Source organism: Melospiza melodia, chromosome 27, assembly GCF_035770615.1.
Source record: "Melospiza melodia melodia isolate bMelMel2 chromosome 27, bMelMel2.pri, whole genome shotgun sequence".
Classification (NCBI taxonomy): domain Eukaryota; kingdom Metazoa; phylum Chordata; class Aves; order Passeriformes; family Passerellidae; genus Melospiza; species Melospiza melodia.
Window position 1 is genome coordinate 4242859 of NC_086220.1, and position 26897 is coordinate 4269755.

At 45.6% G+C, this 26897-nt stretch overlaps 1 protein-coding gene across 2 annotated transcripts in view; it reads right to left on the reverse strand.

The window, feature by feature from the left end:
- Positions 1 to 5612: 5612 nt before the first annotated feature.
- Positions 5613 to 26897, reverse strand: part of LAPTM5 (lysosomal protein transmembrane 5) — a 28754-nt gene continuing 7469 nt past the window's right edge. Inside the window, exons 3-8 of one of the 2 annotated variants that reach the window (XM_063177402.1) lie at positions 20667 to 20743; positions 19413 to 19541; positions 16776 to 16901; positions 16031 to 16126; positions 10749 to 10841; positions 5613 to 7433 (exon numbers count right to left, since the gene is read on the reverse strand). In XM_063177402.1, coding sequence (XP_063033472.1) covers positions 7359 to 7433; positions 10749 to 10841; positions 16031 to 16126; positions 16776 to 16901; positions 19413 to 19541; positions 20667 to 20743 — 596 coding nt within the window. In that variant the 3' untranslated portion in view covers positions 5613 to 7358. The remainder of the gene's footprint in view (positions 7434 to 10748; positions 10842 to 16030; positions 16127 to 16775; positions 16902 to 19412; positions 19542 to 20666; positions 20744 to 26897) is intronic. The other variant, XM_063177404.1, reaches the window with a different exon arrangement.

A 26897-nucleotide genomic window follows, 5' to 3' on the forward strand; every position in this document is an offset into this window, starting at 1 on the left:
AGCCTGTCCAGGGAAGGGAACAGAGCTGGGAAGGGTCTGGAGCCCCAGGAGAGGCTGAGAGAGCTGGGGAAAGGGCTGGAGCCCCAGGAGAGGCTGAGGGAGCTGGGCAGGGGCTCAGCCTGGAGCAAAGGAGGCTCAGGGGGCCCTTGTGGCTCTGCACAGCTCCTGCCAGGAGGGCACAGCCGGGGGGGTCGGGCTGTGCCCCAGGGAACAGGGACAGGAGCAGAGGGAACGGCCTCAGGCTGGGCCAGGGCAGGGTTTGGGTATTTGGGAACATTTTCTCAGGGAAGGGTTGTGAAGCATTGGCTCAGGTGGAATCAAGAAGTGCTGGAGTCCCCATCCCAGGAATGTCCAAAGAGGGTGTGGAGGTGGCCCTTGGGGACACGGTCAGTGGTGTCAGTGGCGGTGTTGGGGGACAGAAGGACTTGGTGATCCCAGAGGTCCTTTCCAGCCTGAGGAATTCTGTGATTCCAATATTCCAGTGTGAGCTTAGGAGCTGCAGTTTGTCCTCCCCAGCACAGACAACTGGGAATCATCATCTGCGCCCGGGCAGGACAGAGCTTTGGGTTCCCCTCACTTCCAAAGCTCTGCAAGATTCCCCAAATTCCTCGTGGTTTCCTCGTGGTTCTTGTTGTCCTTCGGCTCCTCTGTTGTTCTCCAGACAAATTTCCTGGTTTGCACATCCCTGATTTGCCAATTCCCCGTGGCAGAATTCCACTCTGCTGGACCCCTTCACCTTAAAAGTGCCAAATCTGCCAGTCTTGGAGCAGGGAAAGCGAAGTCCAGCTTCAGGATAAGTCCTGAAAGCACTAAAATGAAAACATTCAAGCAAAATTAAAGTTGGGGGAGGTGGCGACTCCTCATTTGTCATCACACAAATAACTGATGGAATAAATTATGTAAATGCAGATCTTCCTCCATCACAGCCCTTCCAGTAATGCTGATCAGCTGGGAAAAGCCAGGAAAAACAACACTAGATTTTCCATGGGACTGGAAATTCTTGTTTAGAAGCAGCATTGCACTCACGCCATTTGTTCTGCTCAGGTTTTAGTTCAAAACTGCATTTTAGCTTTGGATTTCCCTATTTCCAGTAGACACCCCTGACTGCATTTAATATCTTGCTGTAAATTTCACCCTGCAGCGAGCCCAAGTGTTAAAATCAAAATGCAGCAGCAGTCCCTGAGGCACTGCTATGGAAATGACCCAGAAAAATGGGAAGGTTTTCTGGGGGAGGAAAAAGGAAATCAGGGATCTCAAGATGTTCCCAAACTTCCAGTGGAGTTCCAGCAGAAGGCAGGATGAGGAAATCACCTCAGGTTGGGCCAGGAGAGGTTTTGAATTGATATTGAGAAAAATTTCATCATGGAAAGAATGAAATTTTCATTATGGTCAGGAATTGGCACAGGCTGCCCAGGGTAGTGGTGGAATCAAATCCCTGGAATTGCTCAAAAAATCTGTGGATTGGGCATTTAAAGATGTGGTTTAGTGGTGACCATGACTGGACATGAAGATCCTAAAGGTTTTTTCCAACCTTAACAATGCCATAGTTAAACACCGGATTTTTCTTTATTTTTTTGTAGCCCTGGACCAGAAATTCTTCTCCAAAGGGATCTGGAGGGTGCCTGAATCCCACAGGTGAGGCAGAATGAAAAGGCTGGGGAGGGAGCAGCAGCCAAATTCCGAGTTGTTTGCTGTTGGTTTTTATTTCATTCTAAACAAACCCAGGATTTGTAGTAAACACAGCTCTGCTGCCCTCCAGCCTCCAGGAAGTTCCAAGGTTTTACAAATGCTCTGTAATTTCTGCCTATTTCTGCTTTCCTTTGATGTCCCAGGTGAGTGTTCCAAGCTGAATTCCCAGCTCCACTTTTCACCCTGCAGAGAAATGATGACAAAAGCTCCAATTCTTGTGTTTTACCCCCATAATGTTTCTATTTTGGTTTGGGGGATGGAGGGACCCCTCCCAACCTCCTGCATCCCCATTTCCCACCCTGGAAATGAGGAATTACAGCAGTGGGGGCAGAGCAAAGCATCCAACAAATGATGCAAAGGAAAGGCTGGGGAGGCAGGAGTGGCTTTGAAAATAACCCCTGCACCGAGTCAGGATCAAAGGAATTTCTGTTTATCCTTCCAGCTGCAAAAAGCTGGCAAATATCCCTGGGGCTGCTGCTGGAAATAGCAAATGCTGTTTATGCCTGGGCGTTGTTTGTGTGTTTTATGGGTCACACTTATTTCACGGGGATCACTTTTTGTTTGTTCCCCTGTGCCCACAGCTTCCCCTGGGACTGAGCTGCCTCCTGGGCACGGTTCCTGCCTCTCCTGCTGGCCACCTGCAGGGCTCTGCTCCTCCATCCCTGCCTGCATTTCTCCACCTGTGCAATTCCTCATTTCTGGCCTGGACCAGGAGCCTCTGAGGTTGTTTCTGTGCTAAAAACGGCTGGGATAGCACCAGAACTTTGTGCAATTTTGGGTGGCACAATTGAAAAAAGGTCTGAATGTGTTAAAGAGCAGCCAAGAAGGGACAGGGGGCTGGGGAAGGATTTGGAGGAGCAGCTGAGGGCACTTGGAGTGTCCAGCTGGAGCAAAGAGCTCAGGGATCTGCAGCTCCTCCCGAGGGGCAGCTCCCATCTCTGCTCTGGGACTGGGACAGCAGCCAGGGCACGGCTGGGGCTGGGCCAGGGCAGCTCAGGCTGGAGATCAGGGCAAGGCTCTTCCCCCAGAGGGTGCTGGCACTGCCCAGGCTGCCCAGGCAATGGGCACGCCCCGAGGCTGCCAGAGCTCCAGGGATGCCCAGGCTGGGCTTGCAGGGGGCTCTGGGCAGGGTTTGGGGTTGGGATTGATCATCCCTGTGGGTCCCTTCCAGCTCAGCACATTCCATGATTGTGTGAGAGTGAGGGATGGGGGAGATGAAGGATGGGGGAGAAATTTGGGCAGCGCTGCAGGGATGGCCAGGGTGGGGTTGGTGGGGGTCTGGGCAGGGCCAGGGTTCTATCCATGATCCTGTGGGTCCCTCCAGCTGAGGATATTCCATGATTTGATGATCCTATGAAAGAATATAAGGATAGGATTTACCATTTGCAAGTATGGTCACTGTGTGGGTAGCTCCTTTTCTCCAAGGGTAATGACCCCAAACACCTGATGGATCAAGGCAAGGCACATAAAAACCCCAGAAATCAGAGGATCCCAGAATCCTGGGGAGTTTAGGCTGGAAGGGATCTTAAAGCCCATCCAGTGCCACCTCCTGTCATGGTTAGGGTCACGTTCCACCCTCCCAGGCTGCTCCAAGCCCATCCAAAATCGCTGTAAAATACTTCCATTGGCAGGAATGTTCTACAAAATCCCCTTTTCCACTGGAGCTTTTGCTGGGTGGAAAAGGCACAGGCAGCCAGGGAATTTAATGGTCATCCCTGGAGTCCAGGAACATCTCAGACTCCAGGAGATGTTGTTGGTTCAGTCAAGACCCTCTCATTTATCTGTGCTGAGATCCTCATCTCAATCATCAGCTCAATCTTCCCCTCCACCAGAGAACTGCTGCTCATTTCTCCTCTGCCCTGACCAAAATCCAGCTTGGAGCAGCGCTGGGATCTTTGTGTGAGCTGGGTCTGGGCTGGGGACACCTCCATAAATCAGTTTGGAGAAGCCAAACCAGAATAACAGGGACATTAAAAGGGTCTTTTCTGAGTCTCCAGCCCAGCCCTGGTGGGGCTCAGGAGCAGCCTGGGCCAGGCTGGGCTCAGTTTGTGTTGGCCGAGCCCTGTGGCATTTCAGAAACCCAACCCCACATCCTGTCTGCAGCTCAGCCTGGCTGGGAACTCACAATAAATCCACACATTTTATCAGGGCTGGGGAAACTGGAATGCTGGAATGCTGAGCCCTGGAGGGAAAGCAGAGCCCAGGCAGGAGATGGGCCGGCTTGGTTAGAGCCAGGCTCAGTTAGACCAGGTGTGAACCCACACTGAAACCAAGCCCAGCTCTGCCAGACACGTGCTGACCGTATCTCAGTACAGCAGCTCTGTTATCAAAGCCGATTAAAGCAAGAGGCCCAGGGACTGATTTACCCTGCTGCAGCCACTCAACAGCCAGGAACATTTCCCATTATTAGCAGGAATTTAATTAGAGAGAGCATCTGAACCACTGAAAGAGGCAGAGGAGGGGTTTTAACAGGATTTAGCAGGACCACATTGAGGAGCCCTCCTCTGGTTTGGAAACCAAGAGAATTCCCAACATTTCTCATTTGGGCAGCTGCAGTTAATGGGGTTTTGGTGGGAGGAGCCTGGTCAGATGTCCCAGAGCTGTCCCACAGCATCCCAGGCACTAATAAGGAATATTTAGGGGAGGATGTGCTTTTCCAAAGGGAAGCCCCATCCCCAGGCCTCCTCCAGGCCTGGCTTGGAGCAGCCATGGTAAGAAATAAGAAGAGTTCCAGCACCCAGCCAGGTCCTGTGGCTGTGAGCAAGAGCAGAAGTGTGAAATGTTCTGTCCCACAGCATCCCAGGCTCTGATATGGAATATTTAGTGCTTTTCCAAAGCAAAGGCCCATCCTGAGGCCTCCTCCAGGCCTGTCCTGGAGCAGCCATGGAGGGAAATGAGAATAGCTCCAGCACCCAGCTTGGTCCTGTGGCTGTGAACAAGAGAAGTGTGGGTGCTCAGTAACCAATTAATAATTTAAAGATCACATTTAATCTCCCCACAGAATAAAGCAGGAGATCAGCCTGGGCCTTGCTGCAACAATCTGGGCCTTCCTGTGAAGTTTCCTGGTGGAATTTCCAGTTGCTCTCTTACTCTTTGGTTACAGTTAAACAATTGGCAGATGTGGGGGCACAAAATTGATTTTCTGCTAGGAGGACTGGAGTAGTTTGAGCTTTTGGGGGGATTTCTGAGCATGTTTAAAAGCACTGGAACCACTGAGATGTCATCTAGGGCACCCTTCCAGACTCCAGGTCTGCTGTGGAGCATCCTGGTGCCCAGAACAAGGAGATGGAGAACAGAAAAACAGAATTATCCCCCCTTAATGGCACAATCAGCTGGAAAATATACAACCAACATTATCTTCTTCATCCCCATTACAGAAACGCACATCGAGTGAAAAGAGCAGGGGCAGCAACACATTTCTTATTCATCCTCTGCAAATATTCCATTGAAGTTTGTTGATAAATATTCCATTGAAGCCTGGTTTGTGCTGGTTCAGAGTGGAGCAGCCCCCTCTGGGCTGTGATCTGACTTCTGCATGAGGCTGGAATGGAGACTTTATTTAAGACTGAGAAAACCCCACATTTTCCCCACTGTGATGTTTGAAAAGAGCAGGAAATTATCCCAAATGGGGAGCAGATGTGGAATTCCAGGGACATCAGCAGCGCCATTGGTGACATCTACAGGGTCTGAGCTGTGCAGAGTCACTGGTGAACAGGCCACAGATCCTTATCACTGCTGATAAGGCAGAGAGGCAGGTTTTGAGAGGAAATTGAAGCAGAAATATCAGCTTTTCCTTTGCAGGCAGCACAAGCATGAGAAAGATGAGGACAAGGTCAAAGCACCATTTTTTGCTCACAAATTTTTTTTTAGAAATCAAATTATTTCTTCCTTACTCAGCAATCAGACACCCTCAGAAACCAGACTCACAGTTTGGAAGCCATTAACATTTTTATTTTAATTGAAACTCGTCTTCCAAGTGATATAAAAGCAGAGAAAAATGCACCCACTCAGGTATGAAACTGCAGAGCTGGATATTCTGGGTTGTGTCAATCACCACAAGCAGACAGGGTGAGGGCTGCAGTTCCTGGGGAATTTTTGTCTGATCCCTTTGCTGTAGGAATTCTGCTGGAGGAGCTGCAGGGCTGGGTTATCCCAGAGAAAATTCCTTCCCTGTTCATCCCTGTCACAGTTTGACATGGGATTTCCATGTCCCATGCAACATTTCCATTTCCATGGAACATTTCCATTTTCCCTCCATGTCCCATAGAACATTTCCATTTCCATGGAACATTTCCATTTTCCTCCCATGTCCCATGCAACATTTCCATGGAACATTTCCATTTTCCTTCCACGTCCCATAGAAACATTTCCATTTCCATAGAACTTTTCCATTTTCCTTCCATGTCCCGTGGAACATTTCCATTTTCCTTCCATGTTCTATGGAACATTTCCATTTCCATTGAACATTTCCATTTTCCATTTTGGTCAGAGGGACTGATAAGACACTGAGTGAGCCAAGCTACAGCCCACCAAGGGCACTTTTCTGAGTTTGTCATCTCTTTTGGAGTGGTAAGAGGTTTTGTTGTTTAATATTGTTCATTTTTTATGCTGATGAATGCTTTGCTTATTAAATAAACAGTTTTTTCCATTTGTCTCCAAGGAAATCTTTTTCCCGAATCAGTTAGGGGAGGAACCACTTGAATTTGTTTTTCTAGAAGAAATCCCTTTAGAAGTTTTTCTCTCAAAGTTACCCTCAACCAGGATCATCCTTTAATTCCTAAAGGTCTCCCTGCTGAGCCAGAGGAGAGCCACCATGGCACAGGGCAAAACTGGCAGGGCTCAGGCCAGCCCTGCACCCACAGCAGCCAAATCCCAGATTCCAGGGATGGCAACCAGAGCCAGAGTCAGGAATTTGGGGTGCCAGAGTATGGAAATTGAAGTGCCAGAGTCAGGAATTTGGGATACCAGAGCCAGGAGATTTTGGTTCCAGACTCAGGAAATTGAGGTACCAGAATCAGGAACTTGGGGTGCCAGAGTCAGGAGCTTGGGGTGCCAGAGTATGGAAATGGAGGTGCCAGAGTCAGGAACTTGGGGTTCCAGAGTAATGAATTTGGGTGCCAGAGTCAGGAAATTGGGACGCCATAGTCAGGAATTTGGGGTGCCTGGATCAGAAAATTAAGGTGTCAGAACCAGGAAATGGAGGTGCCAGAGTCAGGAACTTGGGGTTCCAGAGTCATGAATTTGGGTGCCAGAGTCAGGAAATTGGGACGCCATAGTCAGGAATTTGGGGTGCCTGGATCAGAAAATTAAGGTGTCAGAACCAGAAAATTGAGGTGCAAAAGTCAGGAAGTGGAGGTGACAGAGTCAGGAATTTGGGGTGCCAGAACCAGGAAATTGAGGTGCCAGTGTCAGGAAATCAAGGTGCCAGAGTCAGGAAATTGGGGTACCAGAATGGGGAATTTGGAATGCCAGAGTCAGGAATTTGGGGTGCCAGGGTCAGGAATTTGGGGAGCCAGAGTCAGGAAGTTGGGGTGCCAGAGCAGGACAAGACTCCAGCCGTTCCCTGGCAGGATGTGGCTGGAAAAGCCAGGGAACTGCTCTGGGTGAGCACTGGGGCTCGGCTGGGGGAGGCACCAGCAGCACCCAGGGTCAGCTCCCCCAAGCTGGGCTCAGATGGCCACGTAGGGAGGGGGACAATCCTTGGAAGGCAATTCCAGGGCTTCCTCATAGGATGGCAGCACGGCCTGGAAGAGATCAAAGGTTATGGGATCACAGGGATTTCATCCTGGAGAATTGAGACAAAGAGTTAGAAATTGAACTTAAAGTAGAAACTACTTTTAGATTTAGCTGAAGAGTGCTGTTTCAACTTTTTTAGTCTATAGCTTGCTAAACCTATTTAATCGACTAACTTACTGTGCTCATAAAAAACCTACAGAAAAAAACAAAAAAAAGTTAAAGTTACTTTAAAAACCACAAGTTTCTAAACTAAAGAGAGATAAGGAGGGGCCCCACTGACCTTAAAAAGAAAACTGAAGCTGAGTTGCAGACACAGCAATGTTACAACGACCTTACTAGAGAGCTGCACAGGCTCATAAAAACTGATGAGACAGTTTTAATATGAAATGGGACTAGGAAATAAATGTGCATGAACCTATCGTGAAACTTTATGCATATGCAACAGGTTAGGGGATAAAACAGACTCAGGAATTCTCAGAGGTACACCTGTCCTTTGGGGGAGCTATCCCACATGTGTCCAACCCTGAAAGAAATCAGACCAACTTTACAATTTTACACATTGTAGAGTTGGTTTTTTCCACAAATCAGAGTTCCTCTATATAGTAGGAGTCCTAGTAAAATCTATGTATTGTATAAGTGGCCTTGCCCCAATCCTAGTTGTTCTAAATGGGCTGCAGCTGTGATGTCCTTAATTGGGTGGCAGCTGTGGCTAATGAAGATAACTGGGATAAAAGGGGTGGGTTGGCTGGTCAGGGAGAGCCTTGGAGGAGCCCTGATGAAGAAGCAGGAATAACACTGCTGTGAAGAGCTGCGTGTGAGAAAACCACTCAGAAGGTATGGGACTGTAGAAATCAGATAACAACAATATGAATATAACCAGTGGTGACCCCGACGAAGATGAACATGGCCTTTGAGTTAAGGAGCTGTGAGAATATGGCCTTTGAGCAAGGAGCTGTGTGTGTTGTAAATGGCCTTTGAGTCATGGGGAAATGTATGTATTGTACTTGAATGTCTATATTGTATTTGAATATCTGTAAGTAGAAGAAAAGGGGGAAATATAGTAGTAGTCCTAGTAAAATATATGTATTGTATAAGTGGCCTTGCCCCGATCCTAGTTGTTCTAAATGGGCTGCAGCTGTGATGTCCTTAATCAGGTGGCAGCTGTGGCTAATGAAGATAACTGGGATAAAAGGGGGTGGGCTGGCTGGTCAGGGAGAGCCTTGGAGGAGCCCTGATGAAGCAGCAGGAACAACACTGCTGTGAAGAGCTGCTTGTGAGAAAACCACCCAGAAGGTATGGGACTCTAGAAATCAGATAACAACAATATGAATACAACACCTCTGTCGGGTTCCAAGCAGGGACAAAGAACCACTTGGGCTTTAGGGCACAAAGGGCAGAAATCCAGCAGGGTTTTGATGCACCTTGTGCCTGTGCCTCCCCCATTCCCTGGACAATGAATGGCCCAGGGCTCCTGAGTGTGCGGAATCCCAGCCTCATTCCCAAGGAAAGCTGAGGAATTTTGCACAGGGGCACTGCTGCTGGCAAGGGAGGGCCCAGCAGATTGGCGGAGATAAAAGCCAAACCACAGCATTCCATACCCTCAGCATTCCACATCCCCCAGCATTCCCTGTTTCTCAGTATTGAATCCCCTCAGCATTCCACATCCCCTCAGCATTCCATACCCTCAGCATTCCCTATTTCTCAGTATTGAATCCCCTCAGCATTCCCTATCTTCAGCATTCCACATCCCTCAATATTCCATCCCCTTCAGCAAGGTTTGGAACATCCCCTCAGCATTCCCTATCCCTCAGCATTCCCTATCTCTCAGCATTCCACATCCCCCATCATTCCATCCCCTCAGCATTCCCTATTCCTCAGCATTCCATCCCTCACCATTCCCCGTCCCCTCAGCATTCCATCCCTCAGCATTCCCTATCCCCCAACATTCCATACCCTCAGAATTCTACACTCTCAGTATTCTATCCCCTCAGCATTCCCTTCTGATCATTCCATCCCCTCACCATTCCATCCCCTCAGCATTCCCCATCCCTCAGCATTCCATGTCCCACGCATCCTTACAACACTGAAAAGCCCAACCTCTCATAAGAAAAGTGAAGAAAAAGCTGATTTTAAACACTTTTTAGCCATGGAAACCAAAGTCCAGCTGGAATTGCCCCTAAATTCCTGAATCAGGGATCATAGGGAATCCATTCCCATTTATCTGCTGTGTCTGAGTTTCACCTTCCTTGCACATTGACTTTAAAGATTTTATGCAGAAAATAAAGAAGTGAAATTAAGTGGATATATTGTAATTAAAAGCTGATTATTACCACTTCCTACTGGCGATTTGATGGGTTGGAAATTCTCTCAGATCCCAAAAAAGCAGAGATAAGGATCACCAATCTAAAGGATTCCTGCTCATGGAATAAATTCACTTTTCCTCACCTCTCCCACTGCTTTTGAGTCCATTTTCAGGAATAAATTCACTTTTATGCCCCTTTTCCACTTCTTGTGGAAGTGGAAGTGCAGTTCCTGGGGGATTTTTGGCTGATCCCATTGATGTAGGAATTCCGCTGGCAGCGCTGCAGGGCTGGGTTATCCCAGAGAAAATTCACTTTTCCACTGCCTGTGGCTCCACTTCCAGGAAAAAATTAATTTTTCCTCACTTTTTCCACTGTTTTGGGTTCACTTTCAGGGGTAAATTCACTTTTCCTCACCTTTTCCAATGTTTTGGCTCCACTTTCAGGGGTAAAATTCAATTTTCTTCACCTTTTCCACTGTTTTGGCTCCACTTTCAGGAGTAAATTCACTTTTCCTCACCTTTTCCACTGTTTTGGCTCCACTTTCAGGAGTAAATTCACTTTTCCTCACCTTTTCCACTCTTTTGTCTCCACTTTTGGGGTAATTCACTTTTCCTCACCTTTTCCACTCTTTTGTCTCCACTTTTGGGGTAATTCACTTTTCCTCACCTTTTCCACTGTTTTGGCTCCACTTTCAGGGGTAAATTCACTTTTCCTCACCTTTTCCACTCTTTTGTCTCCACTTTCAGAGGTAAATTCACTTTTCCTCACCTTTTTCTCTGTTTTGGGTTGACTTTCAGGGGTAAATTCACTTTTCCTCACTTTTTCCACTGTTTTGGGTCCACTTTCGGGGTAATTCACTTTTCCTCACCTTTTCCACTGTTTTGGGTCCAGTTTCAGGGGTAAATTCACTTTTCCTCACTTTTTCCACTGTTTTGGTCCACTTTCGGGGGTAAATTCACTTTTCCTCACTTTTTCCTCTGTTTTGGGTCCACTTTCGTGGGTAAATTCACTTTTCCTCACCTTTTCCACTGCGTGTGGCTCCACTTTCACCTCCTCCCTCCTGCTGGCTTTGATGAACTTGAAGCAGCTCAGGACACACTTGAACATGTAGGCCTGGAAAAAAGGGAAAAGGGAAGGAAAAGGACATTTTCCTATGGCATCGCAGGGCAAAAAAGGCATTTCCCCTTTTGCCACCAGCCTGGGATTTTCCTGCTCTTTTCTCTGGAGGGAGAAGTCTGGGACCACGATCCCAGGGCCTTAAATCAGTGTGTCCATCCTTCTCTGGGAATGTGATAATTCCATGGATTCAGAACAGCACTGGGTGGGACTGGGATCAATAATTCAGTAAATATGAAGTGGTTAAATACAAACCCCATTAAAGACAGCACTGAGAGCACGATATCCTGAGTAGAAAAGGAAATCATGGCCTTGATGTAATTTTTCAGAGCAGGTTATAAAGTCTGGATTCCATGAATTCAGAATACTAAAAGTAATATGAAGTGATTCATTAATAGAAATATAAATCTATAAAAATATAAATTGATTAAAGTGCTTATTTCCATGAATTCAGAACAATGCTGGGATAGGACTGGGATCAAGAAAATAAAAAAATAACTAAATGAAAAGTGATTAAACATAAAATCCATTAAAACACAACATTGGACACCTCTGAGATCACAATATTCTGAGTAGGAAAGGAAATTGTGGCCTTAATGTCATTTTTCAGAGCAGGTTACAAAGTCTGGATTCCATGAATTGAAAACACTGAGGTGGGACTGGAAATCCAGTAAATATAAAATGATTAAACATAAAATAATGGGACTGGGATAAATAATCCAGTAAATATAGAGGGATTAAACATAAAATCCATTAAAAACTCAACATTGGACACCTCTGATACCACAATATCCCAAGGCAGGAAAGGAAATGGTGGCCTTGATGTGATTTTTCAGAGCAAGTTATGAAGTCTTGATTCAGTGAATTCAAAACACTGAGGTGGAACTGGAAATTCAGTAAATATAAAATTATTAAACATAAAATAATCCCATCCCAATGTTGGAATGGGACTGGGATCAACAATCTAGTAAATAAAAAGTGATTAAACATAAAATCCATTCAACACAACATTGAGACCTCTGAGATTACAATATCCCAGGTTAGGAAGGAAAATCGTGGCTTTGATGTCATTTTTCAGAGCGGATTATGAAGTCTGGATTCCATGAATTGAAAACGCTGAGGTGGGACTGGAAATCCAGTAAATATAAAATGATTAAACATAAAATAATGGGACTGGGATAAATAATCCAGTAAATATAGAGGGATGAAACATAAAATCCATTAAAAACTCAATAATGGACACCTCTGAGATAACAGCATCCCAAAGAAGGAAAGGAAATCGTGGCGTTGATGCCATTTTTCAGAGCAGGTTACAAAGCCTGGATGCCTCAGGAAAGCACCAGTGGCACCACAGAGATCCAAGGACTGGCCCAAAAATCCCTTCATTCAGCAAAATCCCATTTTTGCACCTCCCTGACAGGACGTCCTGGCACCCCCCGGATTTATCCATGCAATAAACGGATATTTATCCATGCAATAAATGGATATTTATCCATTTGCTGAGGAAAAAGGGCTGATTGAGGGGCTGTGGCCCAGGGAAATAAGCGGGGTCTGTGGGGCTGGCCCTGTTAAATCAATATTTTCCCTGCTCTGAGCAGCTCCAGTCGTGTGCCTGGTGTTTGTGTTGGCCTGGGAAGGGGCTGGGAGCAGTTGGGATTTTCAGGGAACACAGGGAGCCACAGATCCCAGAGCAGGGCTGTGCAGCTGAGCACGCCCAGGACAATGAGGGCTCTTTGTGTGGGCACCAAGCCAAGAGAAAGAGGAGAAAAAAAAAATGAATGAAATATCTGAGGTGAAAAAATCCATCTCAACATTCCAGAGATCGGAGGTAAATCCAAACTTTGAGCATCTTTTGGGAATGTTACAAAACCCTTCCTGCTTCCAACACCTCTTCATCCAGAGAGCAAACCTGGAGCTGCCATAGAAACTCCAGGTTAGAGTTGGGTAGAACCTCCACTCATCCATGGGGAAAAAACCTAGAAATCTGAAAAATCTGAAAAATAAATCTAAGAAATGAATAAAAATTGCACAACAAAGGAATGCACTCCCTGATTTTGGTTTTGAAATAAAAACTACCCAGCAAAATAATGCGCTCTCTAATTTTGGTTTTGAAATAAAATCATACAAAGGACTTCATTATTCCCTGATTTTGACTTTGAAATAAAATCATACAGCAGAGGAATGCATTCTTAAATTTTGCTTTTGAAATAAATTAAAATCGCTCAACAAAGGATTTCATTCCCTGATTTTGGTTTTGAAATAAAATCATACAAAGGACTTCATTATTCCCTGATTTTGACTTTGAAATAAAATCGTACAGCAGAGGAATGCATTCTTAAATTTTGCTTTTGAAATAAATTAAAATCGCTCAACAAAGGATTTCATTCCCTGATTTTGGTTTTAAAATAAAATCATACAAAGGATTTCATTCCCTGATTTTGGTTTTGAAAATAAAATCATACAACAAAGGAATGCATTCCTCAATTTTGCTTTTGACATAAATAAAAATCACTCATGAAGGAATGCACTCCTTGATTTTGGTTTTGAAATAAAAACTACCCAGCAAAATAATGCACTCTCTAATTTTGGTTTTGAAATAAAATCGTACAAAGGACTTCATTATTCCCTGATTTTGGCTTTGAAATAAAATCTTACAACAGAGGAATGCATTCCTTTGTTGAGTGATTTTAATTTATTTCAAGAGCAAAATTGAGAAATGCATTCCTTGATTTTGATTTTGAAATAAAATCATACAAAGGATTTCATTCCCTGATTTTGGTTTTGAAAATAAAATCATACAACAAAGGAATGCATTCCTCAATTTTGCTTTTGACATAAATAAAAATCACTCATGAAGGAATGCACTCCTTGATTTTAGTTTTGAAATAAAATCATACAAAGGACTTCATTCTCTGATTTTTGTTTTGAAGTAAAATCATACAACAAAGGAATGCATTCCTCAGTTTTGGTTTTGACATAAATAAAAATCACTCATGAAGGAATGCATTCCTTGATTTTGGTTTTGAAATAAGATCATATGTAGGATTTCATTCCCTGATTTTGGTTTTGAAAATTAAAGCATTCAACAAAGGAATGCATTCCTCAATTTTGGCTTTGACATAAATAAAAATCATTCAATGAAGGGCTGCATTCCTTGATTTTGGTTTTAAAATACATCAAAATCATACAACAAAGGAAAGCATTCCTCCATTTTGTTTTTGAAATAAATTAAAATCATACAACAAGGAATGTACTTCCCGATTTTGGTTTTGAAATAAATCAAAATCACAAGGACTATTTTTTCCCCTTAATTTCTGCTTTCTTATCCCTGTGGTGCTGGAGGCCTTTATGACTCCAAAGTGAGGTAAAGATTATTGGAATATTTGCCCACCTGCCACCCCTGGCAGTGTCCAAGGCCAGGCTGGAGCACCTGGCACAGTGGAAGTGAGATGAACCCAAAGGTGCCTCCAGCCCACCTCACCCCATGGATTTAGGACCACTCACGGGTGCAGAGTGGAATTGCCCTAATGGTGCAATGGCAGCATCACCCTGCCCTTGGAATATTTTTTCCAAGGAATTTCGAACAGCTGATCCTGTTCCTACTGGAGTCCCACACACCCAGTCCCACACTGGCCTTGGAAAATTTCTTCCAAGGAATTTTGAATAACAGATCCTGTCAGAGCCCTACGGGCTGCAAAAACCCAGCCCCACACTGCCCTTGGAATATTTTTTCCAAGGAATTTCAAACAACTGATCCCGTTTCCCACAGCCCCAGCCATACACCGCCCTTGGAATAATTTTTCATAGAATTTTGAACTGGTTCTGCCCCCACAGGTAATGCAGGGCCAGCCCCGTGCTGCCCTGAGCTGGGAGGCTGCAGGGAGAGAATTCCATGGGATTTTACCCATGGAAAAGGAGAGGGAGTGGCACTGGGATTAAAGGATGGGGGTCCTGATGGCTTTTTAGGGTTTTATTATCCTACTCCATCCCTCCTGTTACAACCCCAGCACAAAAACCCACTGAAATTCCAGCATTTTGTGGGTAGAGCTGTGGAAAATTCCAATTAATCCATGTGCCAGGTCAGGGAGATTCCTGCCAGCTGGGGCTCGGGGTTATCTTCGCTCCAGCTGCACACTCCATGCAAATATTAAAAAGAGATTTTAAAGCTTTAAATGCATCCACACAAAACTCTCCACTCCCCACTGGCTTATCTGGCCCACCTGGAGGGCTCGGAATATAAAATGGTTTCCAGCTCACAAGCAGCGCTTTCTGTCCAAGCACCTGCAAGATTCTGGTTTTCTTCACGGGGCTGAAGGTGAAAAATCAGTTCTCTGGGCCACTGAAGCAATAAAAGAATAAAATTCCTCTCTAGTGGAGCTTCCTGAGGCGCCAGCAGGGTTTAGCCCCCAATTTTAATGAACTTTGGGAGCGTCAGGGTGGAGAATTCTGCTCCCATCAGAGAGGACACAGCCACTCACCCCGTGAAAGATCTCACCTGCTGCTCAATAATCTCATTTATTTGGGCACTTTACAGCAGAGCACTTTGCTGTGGGTTTTTCACCCTTTTTGTCCTTCTAGACAGGAATGGACAGGGCTAATTTGAGGATATGAGAGGGATTTTCCTTGGTAACTCACACAGAGGAGCAAAGGCAGGGATTTGGATAAACCATACAGAGGCACAGCTCCCACTGTGCCTGAGTGTTGGATTAGACTTTTTTCTGACCCAGAGATGGGGTTACTGAGAGTGTTTTAAAAATTTTATTCTATTTTCAGTCTCATGTGAAGGGTGTGACAATACAGATGTTATAATTCACACCATCACAATCAGAAGCCAACTATTTCCTAATTAATAAATAAAAGTGTTTCTTGGCTTATCAGCTTTAGCCACACCATGCTGTAAATGCCTTAAAGCCAATCATCTAAAATTCCCCCTCGTGGGTCCCACTACAATGCGTCTTTCACAGTTCTGTTTCTCCAAAGTATCCAGCCTTATTTGCAAGGCCATCCTTTGAAACTTGCTCCTAGTTCCATTTCTCACTCAACAGTGTCTGCCCTATTCCATGGCATTTCTACGTCAGCATTTTTTATCTCAAAGTTTCCCATATCCAAGGAGAGCCCAACAGGGCAGATCTGGAAGAGAATAAAAGCTGAATTTCCTGGGGAAGCCTCACTTCAGAGCCTTTTACCTTGAGGGCGAGCACAGCCACGAAGGCGATGGTGAAGGTGATCATCACTTTGACATATTCCTCTGCTGGCAGCTTCTCCAGGGCTGGCAGAGAGCCCTGGGGGAAAAGAGAGAAGGTCTCAACCCAAACCACTCAAGTCTCAGCCCAAAACATTCGTTCCCTCTGCCAGGGGCACCCATAGAGAGGGGTTCAAGGTTCAGGCAGAGCAAGGAATGAGGGATCTTCACTGGCAGCAGGATCACAGGGATATTGTTTTCCACCTGCCGTTTCCACTCCTTGGGCAAAGCCCTGTTTAAATGAACTTTAAAAATTTTAATTTCCACTTTTGCCACCAGCCTGGGATTTCCCTGCTCTTTTCTCTGGAGGGAGAAACTTGGGACCATGATCCCAGAGCCTTAAATCAGTATCTCCATCCTTCCCTGGGAATGTGATGATTCCATCTGTTCATAACAACACTGAGGTGGGACTTATTAAATGTGACTGTTTAATAAAGATGAAATTTGAGGCATTTTCCATGCCAGCAGCTCCACAATTTGCATCCATCAGATTCTTACAAGGAGAAACAAGGTGTATTTTTAAGGAACATGGGAGCTGTCAGTCAGGAGTAATGCTGGGAGAACAGAGAAAATCCCCTTTGTTGTCAGACTGAGCAGTTCTGGATGCTCCAGAGGAGCTGCACAGCCACGCAATGAGAATTTATAGGAGTTCCAGGGTGGGAAATGAGCAGAGCTGGCTCCAGACCTACCCCACTCTCCACAGGCTTGAGGCTGAGGAACGTTGGCACCTCCATGTAGGAGCTGCACAGGGTGAGGATGCTCAGGCAGAAATCCAGCAGCTGCAGCGCCAGCAGGGGAGTCCTGGAGTGGCCCTGCTGAGGAGACAGGAATTGGGTTACAATCACAGCATTGGGTCACTTCTGCTCTGCAGATCATTCATACTTTACACAGAGCTGTGGCTGGTTCACAGGGAGTCTAAACCACTAAATTCCTGTAAATTCAGCCCAAACCTCCCCTTCTGCTGGCCCAGAGAGTGAGCAAACTGTTTGTGGGGCTTTATCAGAGCTCCACAGAAGCCTCTGGCCAGGGCAGTGGCAATCTCAGTTTATCTCCAGTGATGCCTTGTGAAGGCTGACCTGGAACAGAGGCTGGACAGAGCTCCAGAATAAAGCAGGGATTCATTAAAAGGCCTCAATGGATCTACCTTGGGCAGCACAACCCAAAATGGCCACAAAAATGGATGAGCTCACGGGGTCTCTCATTTTTATAAGTTCTAATCCATTTGCATATTGGAGTTAATTGGAGTTAGCCCATGCAGTCCCACCCTGCTTGTTTTTCTCTCTCCAGCCTATGGTGTTTGTGCTCTTGGGCTGAGATTTGGATCATTTGTCCTTGGTGCCCAGCTGGAGCAGGAATTGTTTTTTCTCCCTGCTCTGTGCACACAGCTCACCATCCCATAATGTGAAGCCCAGACCCACACACCAAAGCAGCACAGAACCTGAAAATATAAAATTTAAACACTGAGGCATCACCAGCAAACCCCTCCTGTTAGGGGCACATGCAGAGCCACCTCCCTCAAAGCCAGGAGGAAATCAACATTTCAAGACAGGGGATGATGAATATCCCAGCTGCCACTGGTTTCCTTCAGCCTCCAAGATTGCATCCTGTCTGGCCAGGAGAAACCATCTCACATCTGGATTCAGGATCCTGACAGTCTTTTCCAAACTAAAGGATTCTATAACAAAATTCCCAAGATAATGATCCTTTATTCCAACCTTCCAGGTTCCTGAAGGTCTTTTCCACCCTAAATAATTCCATGAAGAATTGCAGCCCAAGATAATGATCCTTTACTCCAACCTAAAGGATTTCATGCAGAACCCCAGCCCAAGGCAATGACCCTTCATTCCAACCTTCCAAGATCCTAAAGGTCTTTTGCATCCTAAAGAATTCTGTGAAGAGCCACAGCCCCAGGGTAACCATCCTTTACTCCAACCTTCCAGCACCCTAAATGTATTTTCCTTCCTAAAGGATTCTGTGACAAACCACTGCCCAAAGTAATGATCCTTCATTCCAACCTTCCAGGATCCTAAAGGTCTTTTTTACTCTAAATAATTCCATAAAGAATTGCAGCCCAAGATAATGATCCTTTATTCCAAACGAAATGATTTCATGAAGAACCACAGCACGGGGTGGTGATCCTTCATTCCAACCTTCCAGAATCCTAAAGGTCTTTTCCATCCTAAAGGATTCCATGAAGATTTGCAGCCCAAGATAACGATCCTTTACTCTGACCTAAAGGGTTCCATGAAGAACCACAGCCCAAGATAATAATCCTTTATTCTAACCTTCCAGGACCCTAAACATATTTTCCAAACTAAAGGATTCCATGACAAGCCACAGCCTGGGGTAAAGATCCTTCATTCCAACCTCAATGATTCCATGAAGAATGGAATCATTCCCCACACCCCAAGGGAAGGATGCTCCATTCCATGCACTCCCCACCTCAGGAAAGCCAGGAGCCTCCAGGAGGTGAGGAATCTTTGCTTCTTTTCTGCCAAGGTCAGGGCTAAATCGTGAGATGGTATTTCTCATTTGGACTCAGATGTTTGTTAGCACTTATCTCTGTCAGAATTTCACAAACCCTGAGTTCTGCAGCACTTCACTCTCACACACTGAAAATGGAGCCCTGTCTCTCTCTCTGCAAGGCCTTTGAAGGATAAACTGTCCGATTAAGAAATGACACCTAAATTATTTTTACCTTTAACCCAATAACCAACCACCTGTGATCTGCAATGGGGACTTTTTATCCAATTACACAAAACCACCCAAACCCATGGAGGAGAAGGAGGAGAAGAAGGAGGAGAAGAAGGAGAAGGAGAAAGAGAAGGAGAAGGAGAAGGAGAAGGAGAAGGAGAAGGAGAAGGAGAAGGAGAAGGAGAAGGAGAAGGAGAAGGAGAAGGAGAAGGAGCAGGAGAAGGAGAAGGAGAAGGAGAAGGAGAAGGAGAAGGAGAAGGAGAAGGAGAAGGAGAAGGAGAAGGAGAAGGAGAAGGAGAAGGAGAAGGAGAAGGAGAAGGAGAAGGAGAAGGAGAAGGAGACTCCACCCCAAAGCCTCCATCTTGGTCTATATCTATTACTACATTCTAAACCCCAAACTCTGAGTTTCCCTCCCTGTGATCTCACACACTTCTACTCAAACTCCACACCCACAACCCCAGTTCTGTCATTCCATTCTGGAAGCTTCTCCACAGCCTCAGATCAGTGCAGTGTTCTCTGGGGGTCAGTGCCTGGCAGCACAGAAAGTCTCAAATTCTCAGTGACCAGGGCTCCAACAAGGAGGAGGAGATGTCACCCACCCAGAGCCCCCAGGAGGAGGAGCTGTCACCCACCGTGTGGCCCAGGGAGGACACGGAGATGATCGCTGGCACCTGGATGTAGGAGCTGAACATGGTCAGGAGGCTCAGGAGGAAATCGATGACTTGCAGAGCCAGGAAGGGGATCAGGAACCGCTCCTTCATCTGAGGAGGAAAAGCAGTGCTGGTTATTTAATATAACCATTATATTTCATGGTTATTTTCATTCCAACTGGGAAACGAGACCAGCTGGCAATACCTGGAATGGAGCACCTTAGATGGTGCTCCAAGAACTAACACTTCCCTGGAATTTCTGATTTCAGTGACAACGGATCCAGAGAAAATCATCAAAGATGATTTTTTTTCACCCCTTTCGAAAATTCCTGTGAATTCTCACTCTGTGGCATTGGCACTTCCCATCAGAGCTGTCATCCCACTGTCCCTGAAATTCGCCTCTGCAGAGGGAGAACTGGGTTCACATTCCTGGGGTTTCCAGGCTTGGCCATTCCTCCTCCTACCCTGGGGAATGAGTCCCCGCTGCAGCAGGGCAGTGACAGCTCTCTCACAGACCTGACTTGCAACAGGGCAAGGAAATGAGGCAAGAAAACATTTCTAAATCATAAAATCCCCTTCATTTGACACCAAACATAGCCCTGATGGAAATGCTGCCCAGATTTGGTATATCTGGGTGTTCGAAGCTTTTCCCAGGAACCTGAAGATTCAAACCAGTCCCTCTCCCCCCCCCTGCAACAGAGACATTTTTATCTGCCTTTTGTCCCTGTGTAATTCTGGGATTTTTATCTGCTGTTTTTCCCCATGTGATTCTGGGATTCTGGGATTTTTATCTGCCTTTTGTCCCTGTGTGATTCTGTGATTCTGGGTTTTTACCTGCCTTTTTCCTGTGTGATTCTGTGATTTTGGGGTTTTTATCTGTCTTTTTTTCCCTGTGTGATTCTGGGAATTTTATCCTTTTTTTTCCCATATGATTCTGGGATTTTTATCTGCATTTTTTTCCTGTGTGATTCTGTGATTCTGAGTTTTCTATCTGCCTTTTATCCCTGTGTGATTTTGTGATTCTGGGATTTCTATCTACCTTTTCTTCCTATGTGATTCTGTGATTCTGGGATTTTTATCTGCATTTTTTCCCTGTGTGATTCTGTGATTCTGGGATTTTTATCTGCATTTTTTTCCCTGTGTGATTTTGTGATTCTGGGAGGTTTTCCTGCTTTTTTTGACCACAATTCCAGTGATCACCACCCAAACCCTGAGTATCATTTGTGAGGAACGTACCTTGAGCACCCCGAGCAGGAGGTGGAAGCTGATGACAAACAACATGAGGATCAGCAGGAAACTGGTGGTGATATCAGCTGAAAAGGATAAAAATGATAAAAGGAATCACCACATCATCAAAAGATGTCCCAACTCCATCACACCCCTAAGGGAGGGTTCAACCTGGCACAAAGAATTGTGTCTGTGCAGGAATTATTGCACACAGCTGGAATTAACTATCTTTTTCCTTTTTACACCCATTTTTATCTCTCTTTGCAGTTCCTGTATCCAGGAACTGTGGGTTGTGAGCTTGGGGGATCCAAGGCCTGAAATGTTAAATACCCCAGGCTACAAAATGAAGAATTAAAAAAAAACCCAGAGGGCTTTTGGCTCATAGCTCTGAGCTGGAAATTATTTAGAGGCTGAAAGGCAGATAAAGGAACCAGCAGTGAAGGATCTCTCAGAGAAAGACAGAAATTTTCACCCCAGAGAGGGTTGGGGGGGATCTGTCCCCCAACTCTGCAGCTTTGGGATGCAAGGGACACCTCAAAAATGCCACGTGAGGGGGTTTAGGGTGATTTTTGGCAGCTGCTTTGGGTGTGAGGGTGATGTTTTGTATCCACAGAGTTCCTGCTCAACCTTTGCCTGGAAGCAGCTTTCCCTCCTGGAATCACAGCCTGCCCTGCTGCTGATTCACTTCTCCAGAGGCAAAACTCTGTTGCTTTTTTAAATCTGTCTCTGCATAACCTTTCCCAGAGGTTCCTCCAACTCCTTTCCTTTTTTTTCACCTTTCAGAGCAGCTGGAATGTGACAGGGGTTCTACAGTTTAAATCAGCATTGGCCAGTTTGGGTTCTTCAATTCCTAAGTGCTTCAAGAAGGGGTTTAATTCTGCTAGAAATGAGCCAAAGTTTTACTTCTTTTTTTTTTAAGCAGCTGATCCTTCCCATAAGTGCACAGGACTGATGGTTCTTGGGGGTCCCTTTCAGCTGAGGATTCCACACAGCCATGAATAAATCCAGTGCCAAACTCTGTTTTATCCATGATGCCCTCACTGTTTCCATAAAGAACTCTGGGAATTGTGCCTGTACAATCCCTGCCACATTCCAGCTGCTCTGAAATCCTTAACTGCTCCATGTCACCATTTTTCCCCCAGGAAAATTCATCTCCATCTCCCCCAGTTCTGAGTGTTCACCTGGAGCTCTGGTGAGGGAAGATTTCAGTGCTTGGGCAGATCTCAAATCATTCTTTATTCCCTTTCTAGAAGTGGATAATCTTTATCTCAGTGAATATTTCTTAATTAAATATATTTCTTTTTGTTTGGTTGGTTGGTTTGGAAGGTTTTTTTTGTGGTTTTTTTTTGGGTTTGATTTTTTGTGGGTTTTTTTCTTTGTTTTGTTTTGGTTTTGGGTTTGGTTTTTTTGCAGGTTTTTTTTTTTTTTGGTGTTTTTTTGTTGTTTGTTTTGGTTGGGGTTTTTTTGGTGCCAAGAGGATAAAGTCCTTCCTAAAGACATCAAGGCAGAGAAACCTGTCCCTGTTTTTCAGGCAAGTGACCCCAACAATGATAACTTTATCAGAATTTGGACATTTGCTGTGTTTAGGGGAAAATGCAAAGATTCTCCCTAAGGTAAAGTGACTCAAATCTACCCCCAGCTCCAGTAAGGACCAAAAATGTCACTGAAAAGATCTGGAACAATTCTAGGTTTGTTGAAAACCTTCCTGAGCCACATCTGGGCAGGTGGCATCAGCAGTGCCACCCCTCCCATCCTCCCTCTGCTGACAGAGTCCATTTAAATGCAATTTAAATTCATTTCAATTGATACAAAAGAGATTTTCAATTCTACTGTCTCCTCTTTAAATCTCCTCCAGAAATGAGCTTTGCTGATGGGAAACTTTCAGTGAGCAAAGCCCTGCCCAGCACTTCCTCCCCCAGCATGAGGAGCCTCTTCCTTCCTCAGGCTTGGGGAAAAAACCCTCTGGGGAGGCTGCAACCCCCCAGGAACAAAAAGAAAAAAGCTGATTTGAGGGGGACTGGAGCCATCTGGAGGGGTGGGATACAGGAATGATCCAAATTATCCACCCACCCTGCACCAGGAAAGGAGGGCTGCAATGGTGCAAAGCAAGGAAAAGGATTTTCCTCATTACCTGCTAAAACCCCAGGGAGTTCAGAACGGCACTGGGTGGGACTGGGATCAATAGTTCAGTAAATATGAAGTGATTAAACACAAACCCCATTAAACTCAGCGCTGAGAGTTCTGAGAGTACAATATCCTGAGCAGGAAAGGGAAGCGTGGCCTTGATGTCATTTTCCAGAGCAGGCTACAAAGTCTGGATTCCATTAATTCAAGAACAATAAAAGTAATATGAAGTGATTAATTAATATAGATATAAATTTATTAAAGTGATTTATTCCATGAATTCAGAACAATGCTGGGATGGGACTGGGATCAACAATCCAGTAAATATAAAATGATTAAACATAAAATCCATTAAAACACAACATTGAGACCTCTGAGATCACAATATGCCCAGGTAGGAAAGGAAATCATGGCTCTGATGGCTGCTCTTTGATGCTGCTCCTTCTCAGGCCTTGGAAATTGAGACCCAGAGGAGGAAGAAATCTCCTTAAACAATGAAGGGAGAACCCCAAACCCAGCAAACCCTGAGGAAGAGGGGGAAAGGGCTTTGTCCCCTGGAGAAAATCAGGAACACAAAGGGCAGCTCCCTCCAAAGGCAGCCACTGCTGCTTTCCTTCTGCTCCCACGGGTGTGGGGAAGAGAATTCCAATTGGAATTCCAAGGCAGAACAACAAGCCCAGCTTTGAGGAGCAGGGCAGTGGAACCAAGGCTGGGATGTGGTGCACAAAGAGCCAAAGATTACCAAGGAACGGCCTAAACCCAAAACAGACCTTTAAAAAGGAGCCAGACTCAGCCTTTGTGGGACCAACCCTGAAGGAGCTAATCCCAGTCTTATTAAAAGCCCAATCTGCCAATGCCTTTTCCCTAAAGGAACCAATCCCATTAAAGCCCAATCTGCCAAATCCTTTTCCCTAAAGGAGTCAATCCCATTAAAACCCAAACTCCCAAAGCTTTTTCCCTAAAGGAGCCAATTCCAATCCCATTAAAGCCCAAATTCCCAAAGCCTTTTCCCTAAAGGAGCCAGTCCCAATCCCATTAGAGTCCAAATTCCCAAAAATCTCTTCCCTAAAGGAGCCAATCCCATTAAAGCCCAATCTGCCAAAACCTTTTCCCTAAAGGAGTCAATCCCAATCCCATTAAAGCCCAAACTCCCAAAGCCTTTTTCCTAAAGGAGCCAATCCCAATCCCATTAAAGCCCAATCTCCCAAGGTTTTTCCCTGGGTTTTGCCCAGCACCAGCACTCAGGAGTTTGCCCAGAGAGGATTTCTCTCCTTATCCCAGGATTTTCTGGGGTCCAGCACAGCCACATTTTCCTGCCTCTCTCTCTCTCCATGGGCTCCTGCTCCAGCTCTCTGGCAGGATCCCTAATTAATTGGGAAGCAGCCATTGCCAGCTAATTGCCCAGCTGGATTTTCCAAGCAGAACCTGGATCAAACCCCTCCAAACAAACCCCCCACAAACACAAAGGGATGGAAAGAAAAGGAAAACCAAGGGAAAACAAGTTTCCATGAGCTGGCTGCCTCCTGTTTGTTCCCAGGCAACAGAGTCATCCTCCCTGCTGGCAGCAGGGGTGGCTTGGTGCCATGGACAAAAACCCAAACAATGCAACAAAAAAAAAAAAAGTCCCCAACCCCCTCCAAACAAACAACACAAAAACCCCTAAACAAACAAAAAGCCAAACAAAAAACACAAAGAAAAACCCCAGACAAACAAGAATCCAAACAAACAAACAAAAAAAACAACCAAAAAACAAAACCAAAAATCCCAAACAAACAAACAAAAATTGTAAACAAACAAAACCCCAAACAAAAAACAAAACAAAAAAATTCAAGCAAACAAAAACCCCAAGAAAAAAACCAAATACACAAACAAACATAACCCCCAAACAAACATAACCCCAAACCAACAAACAAAAAAACCAAAAAGAAACAAAAAAATCCAAGCAAATAAAAAACCCAAATGCACAAACAAACAAAAAACCCAAATAAACAAAAAACCAAACAAAAAAAACCCAGAAAACCAACCAAACAAACAGAACTCCCAAGCCCACAAACATAAAAAAATGAAAACACCAACCCAACCCAAAAAAAAACCAACCCAAAAACCTCCCATGAAACAGCAAAACAACAAAACCCTGAAAGAGGAAGGAAACCCTTGAGGTTACACTTGCATCAAGTTCTTCAATTCCCATCAAAAACTAGAAGTGGGAACACGTTTTACTGGAATGGATGGATGGATGGATGGATGGATGGATGGATGGATGGATGGATGGATGGATGGATGGATGGATGATGGATGGATGGATGGATGGATGGATGGATGGATGATGGATGGATGGATGGATGGATGGATGGATGGATGGATGGATGGATGGATGGATGGATGGATGGATGGATGGATGATGGATGGATGGATGGATGGATGGATGGATGGATGGATGGATGGATGGATGGATGGATGGATGATGGATGGATGGATGGATGGATGGATGGATGGATGGATGGATGGATGGATGGATGGATGATGGATGGATTGGTGATGGATGGATGGATGGATGGATGGATGATGGATGGATTGGTGATGGATGGATGGATGGATGGATGGATGGATGGATGGATGGATGGATGGATGGATGGATGGATGGATGGATGGATGGATGGATGCTCCTGGTTTCCTTGTGCTGTTCCCAGCCCTGCCTCTGGAGCCTGCTGGATCATTCCTTGCTGGGTCATTTCCTGGGAAAGCTCTTCAGGAAGGGATTTCCACCCTGCACTGGGGGCTGAGCTGAGCAGAGCAGCCTCCAACCCATCCACAGGAATATTTGGGATTATTGCTCCATGGGAAACCTGGGAACCACTGCACTGGCCCTTGCTCAGGTTCCTATCAGCAGGACTCACCCAAATTCCCATTTTTTGCTCACTGCTGATGCCATTCCCCTTGGAACCAGGTGATTTACGTCCCTTCCAATCCAGACACTCCATGATTCTCTTGAACCAAACCTTTGAGTGCTGATGTCAAACAGCCCTGGGGGATTCCAGGGTGCATTTTTCCTTGGAAAAACCTGAAGCCAGCTTTTATAACTTCACCAGGCAGTGCCTATTCCTGGTGTGGCACTTTTCCCTATTTCTGACTTCTGTCCTGTGGACAGGAAGGTTTGGAATGTGCAGGGATCTGTACTCATCCTCCTTTTCCTCCATGTACAAAGAATTTTGAGCCCAGGAACAGCCTCTGGAAAAACAGGGAACAGCAATTCCTGGCTGCCAGGGTTTGTGTTTTCTCTCCGTGGGCATGGACAGGGCAGGGAGGCGTCCTGGGTTCCTGCTTTTTCTCCCAGGGTTCTCTCAGCTTGTGGTTTTTCATAGAAAATGACTCAAGAAAGGAACACTCCCCTGCACTTTTTTCCAGACAGCTCTGGCAGAACATCCTGGTTGGGCAATATTTGAGGGCTTTGGTTTTTTAGAAGGCACCTCATGAGGCAGCTCTGGGTCTTTGCGAGGATCTGAGCTGGATCCTTCTGGAGGAATTCAATCCTTCAGGAATTGTGAGCTATGGGACAGCTTGGCTGCCTCTTCCAGCCACCAATGCTTGGGAAAAATACACCAGGGGCTGGGAAAATCTGGGAATGGGGGTCACAGCGGGAGGGCGGGGTGGTGGGGCTGTCCAGTTGAGAGGCAGGAGATCCATGGGAATGGCTCCGTGAGATTGGTTCAATGGCAATGGCTCCATGGCAATGATCCCATGGGAATGGCTCCAAGGGAATGCTTCCATGGCAATGGCTCCCATGGCAATGCCTCCAAGGGAATGGTTCCATGGGAATGGCTCCCATGGCAATGCCTCCAAGGGAATGGCTCCATGGCAATGATCCCATGGGAATGGCTCCATGGGAATTGTTTGATGGGAATGGCTCCTTGCAAATGGCTCCATGAGATAGTTCCATGTGAGTGGCTCCATGGCAATGGTTCCATGGGATTGGTTCCGTGGCAATGATTCCATGGCAATGGCTCCATGGCAATGGCCCCATGGGAATGGCTCCATGGCAATGATCCCATGGCAATGGCCCCATGGGAATGGCTCCCATGGGAATGCCTCCAAGGGAATGGTTCCATGGCAATGGTT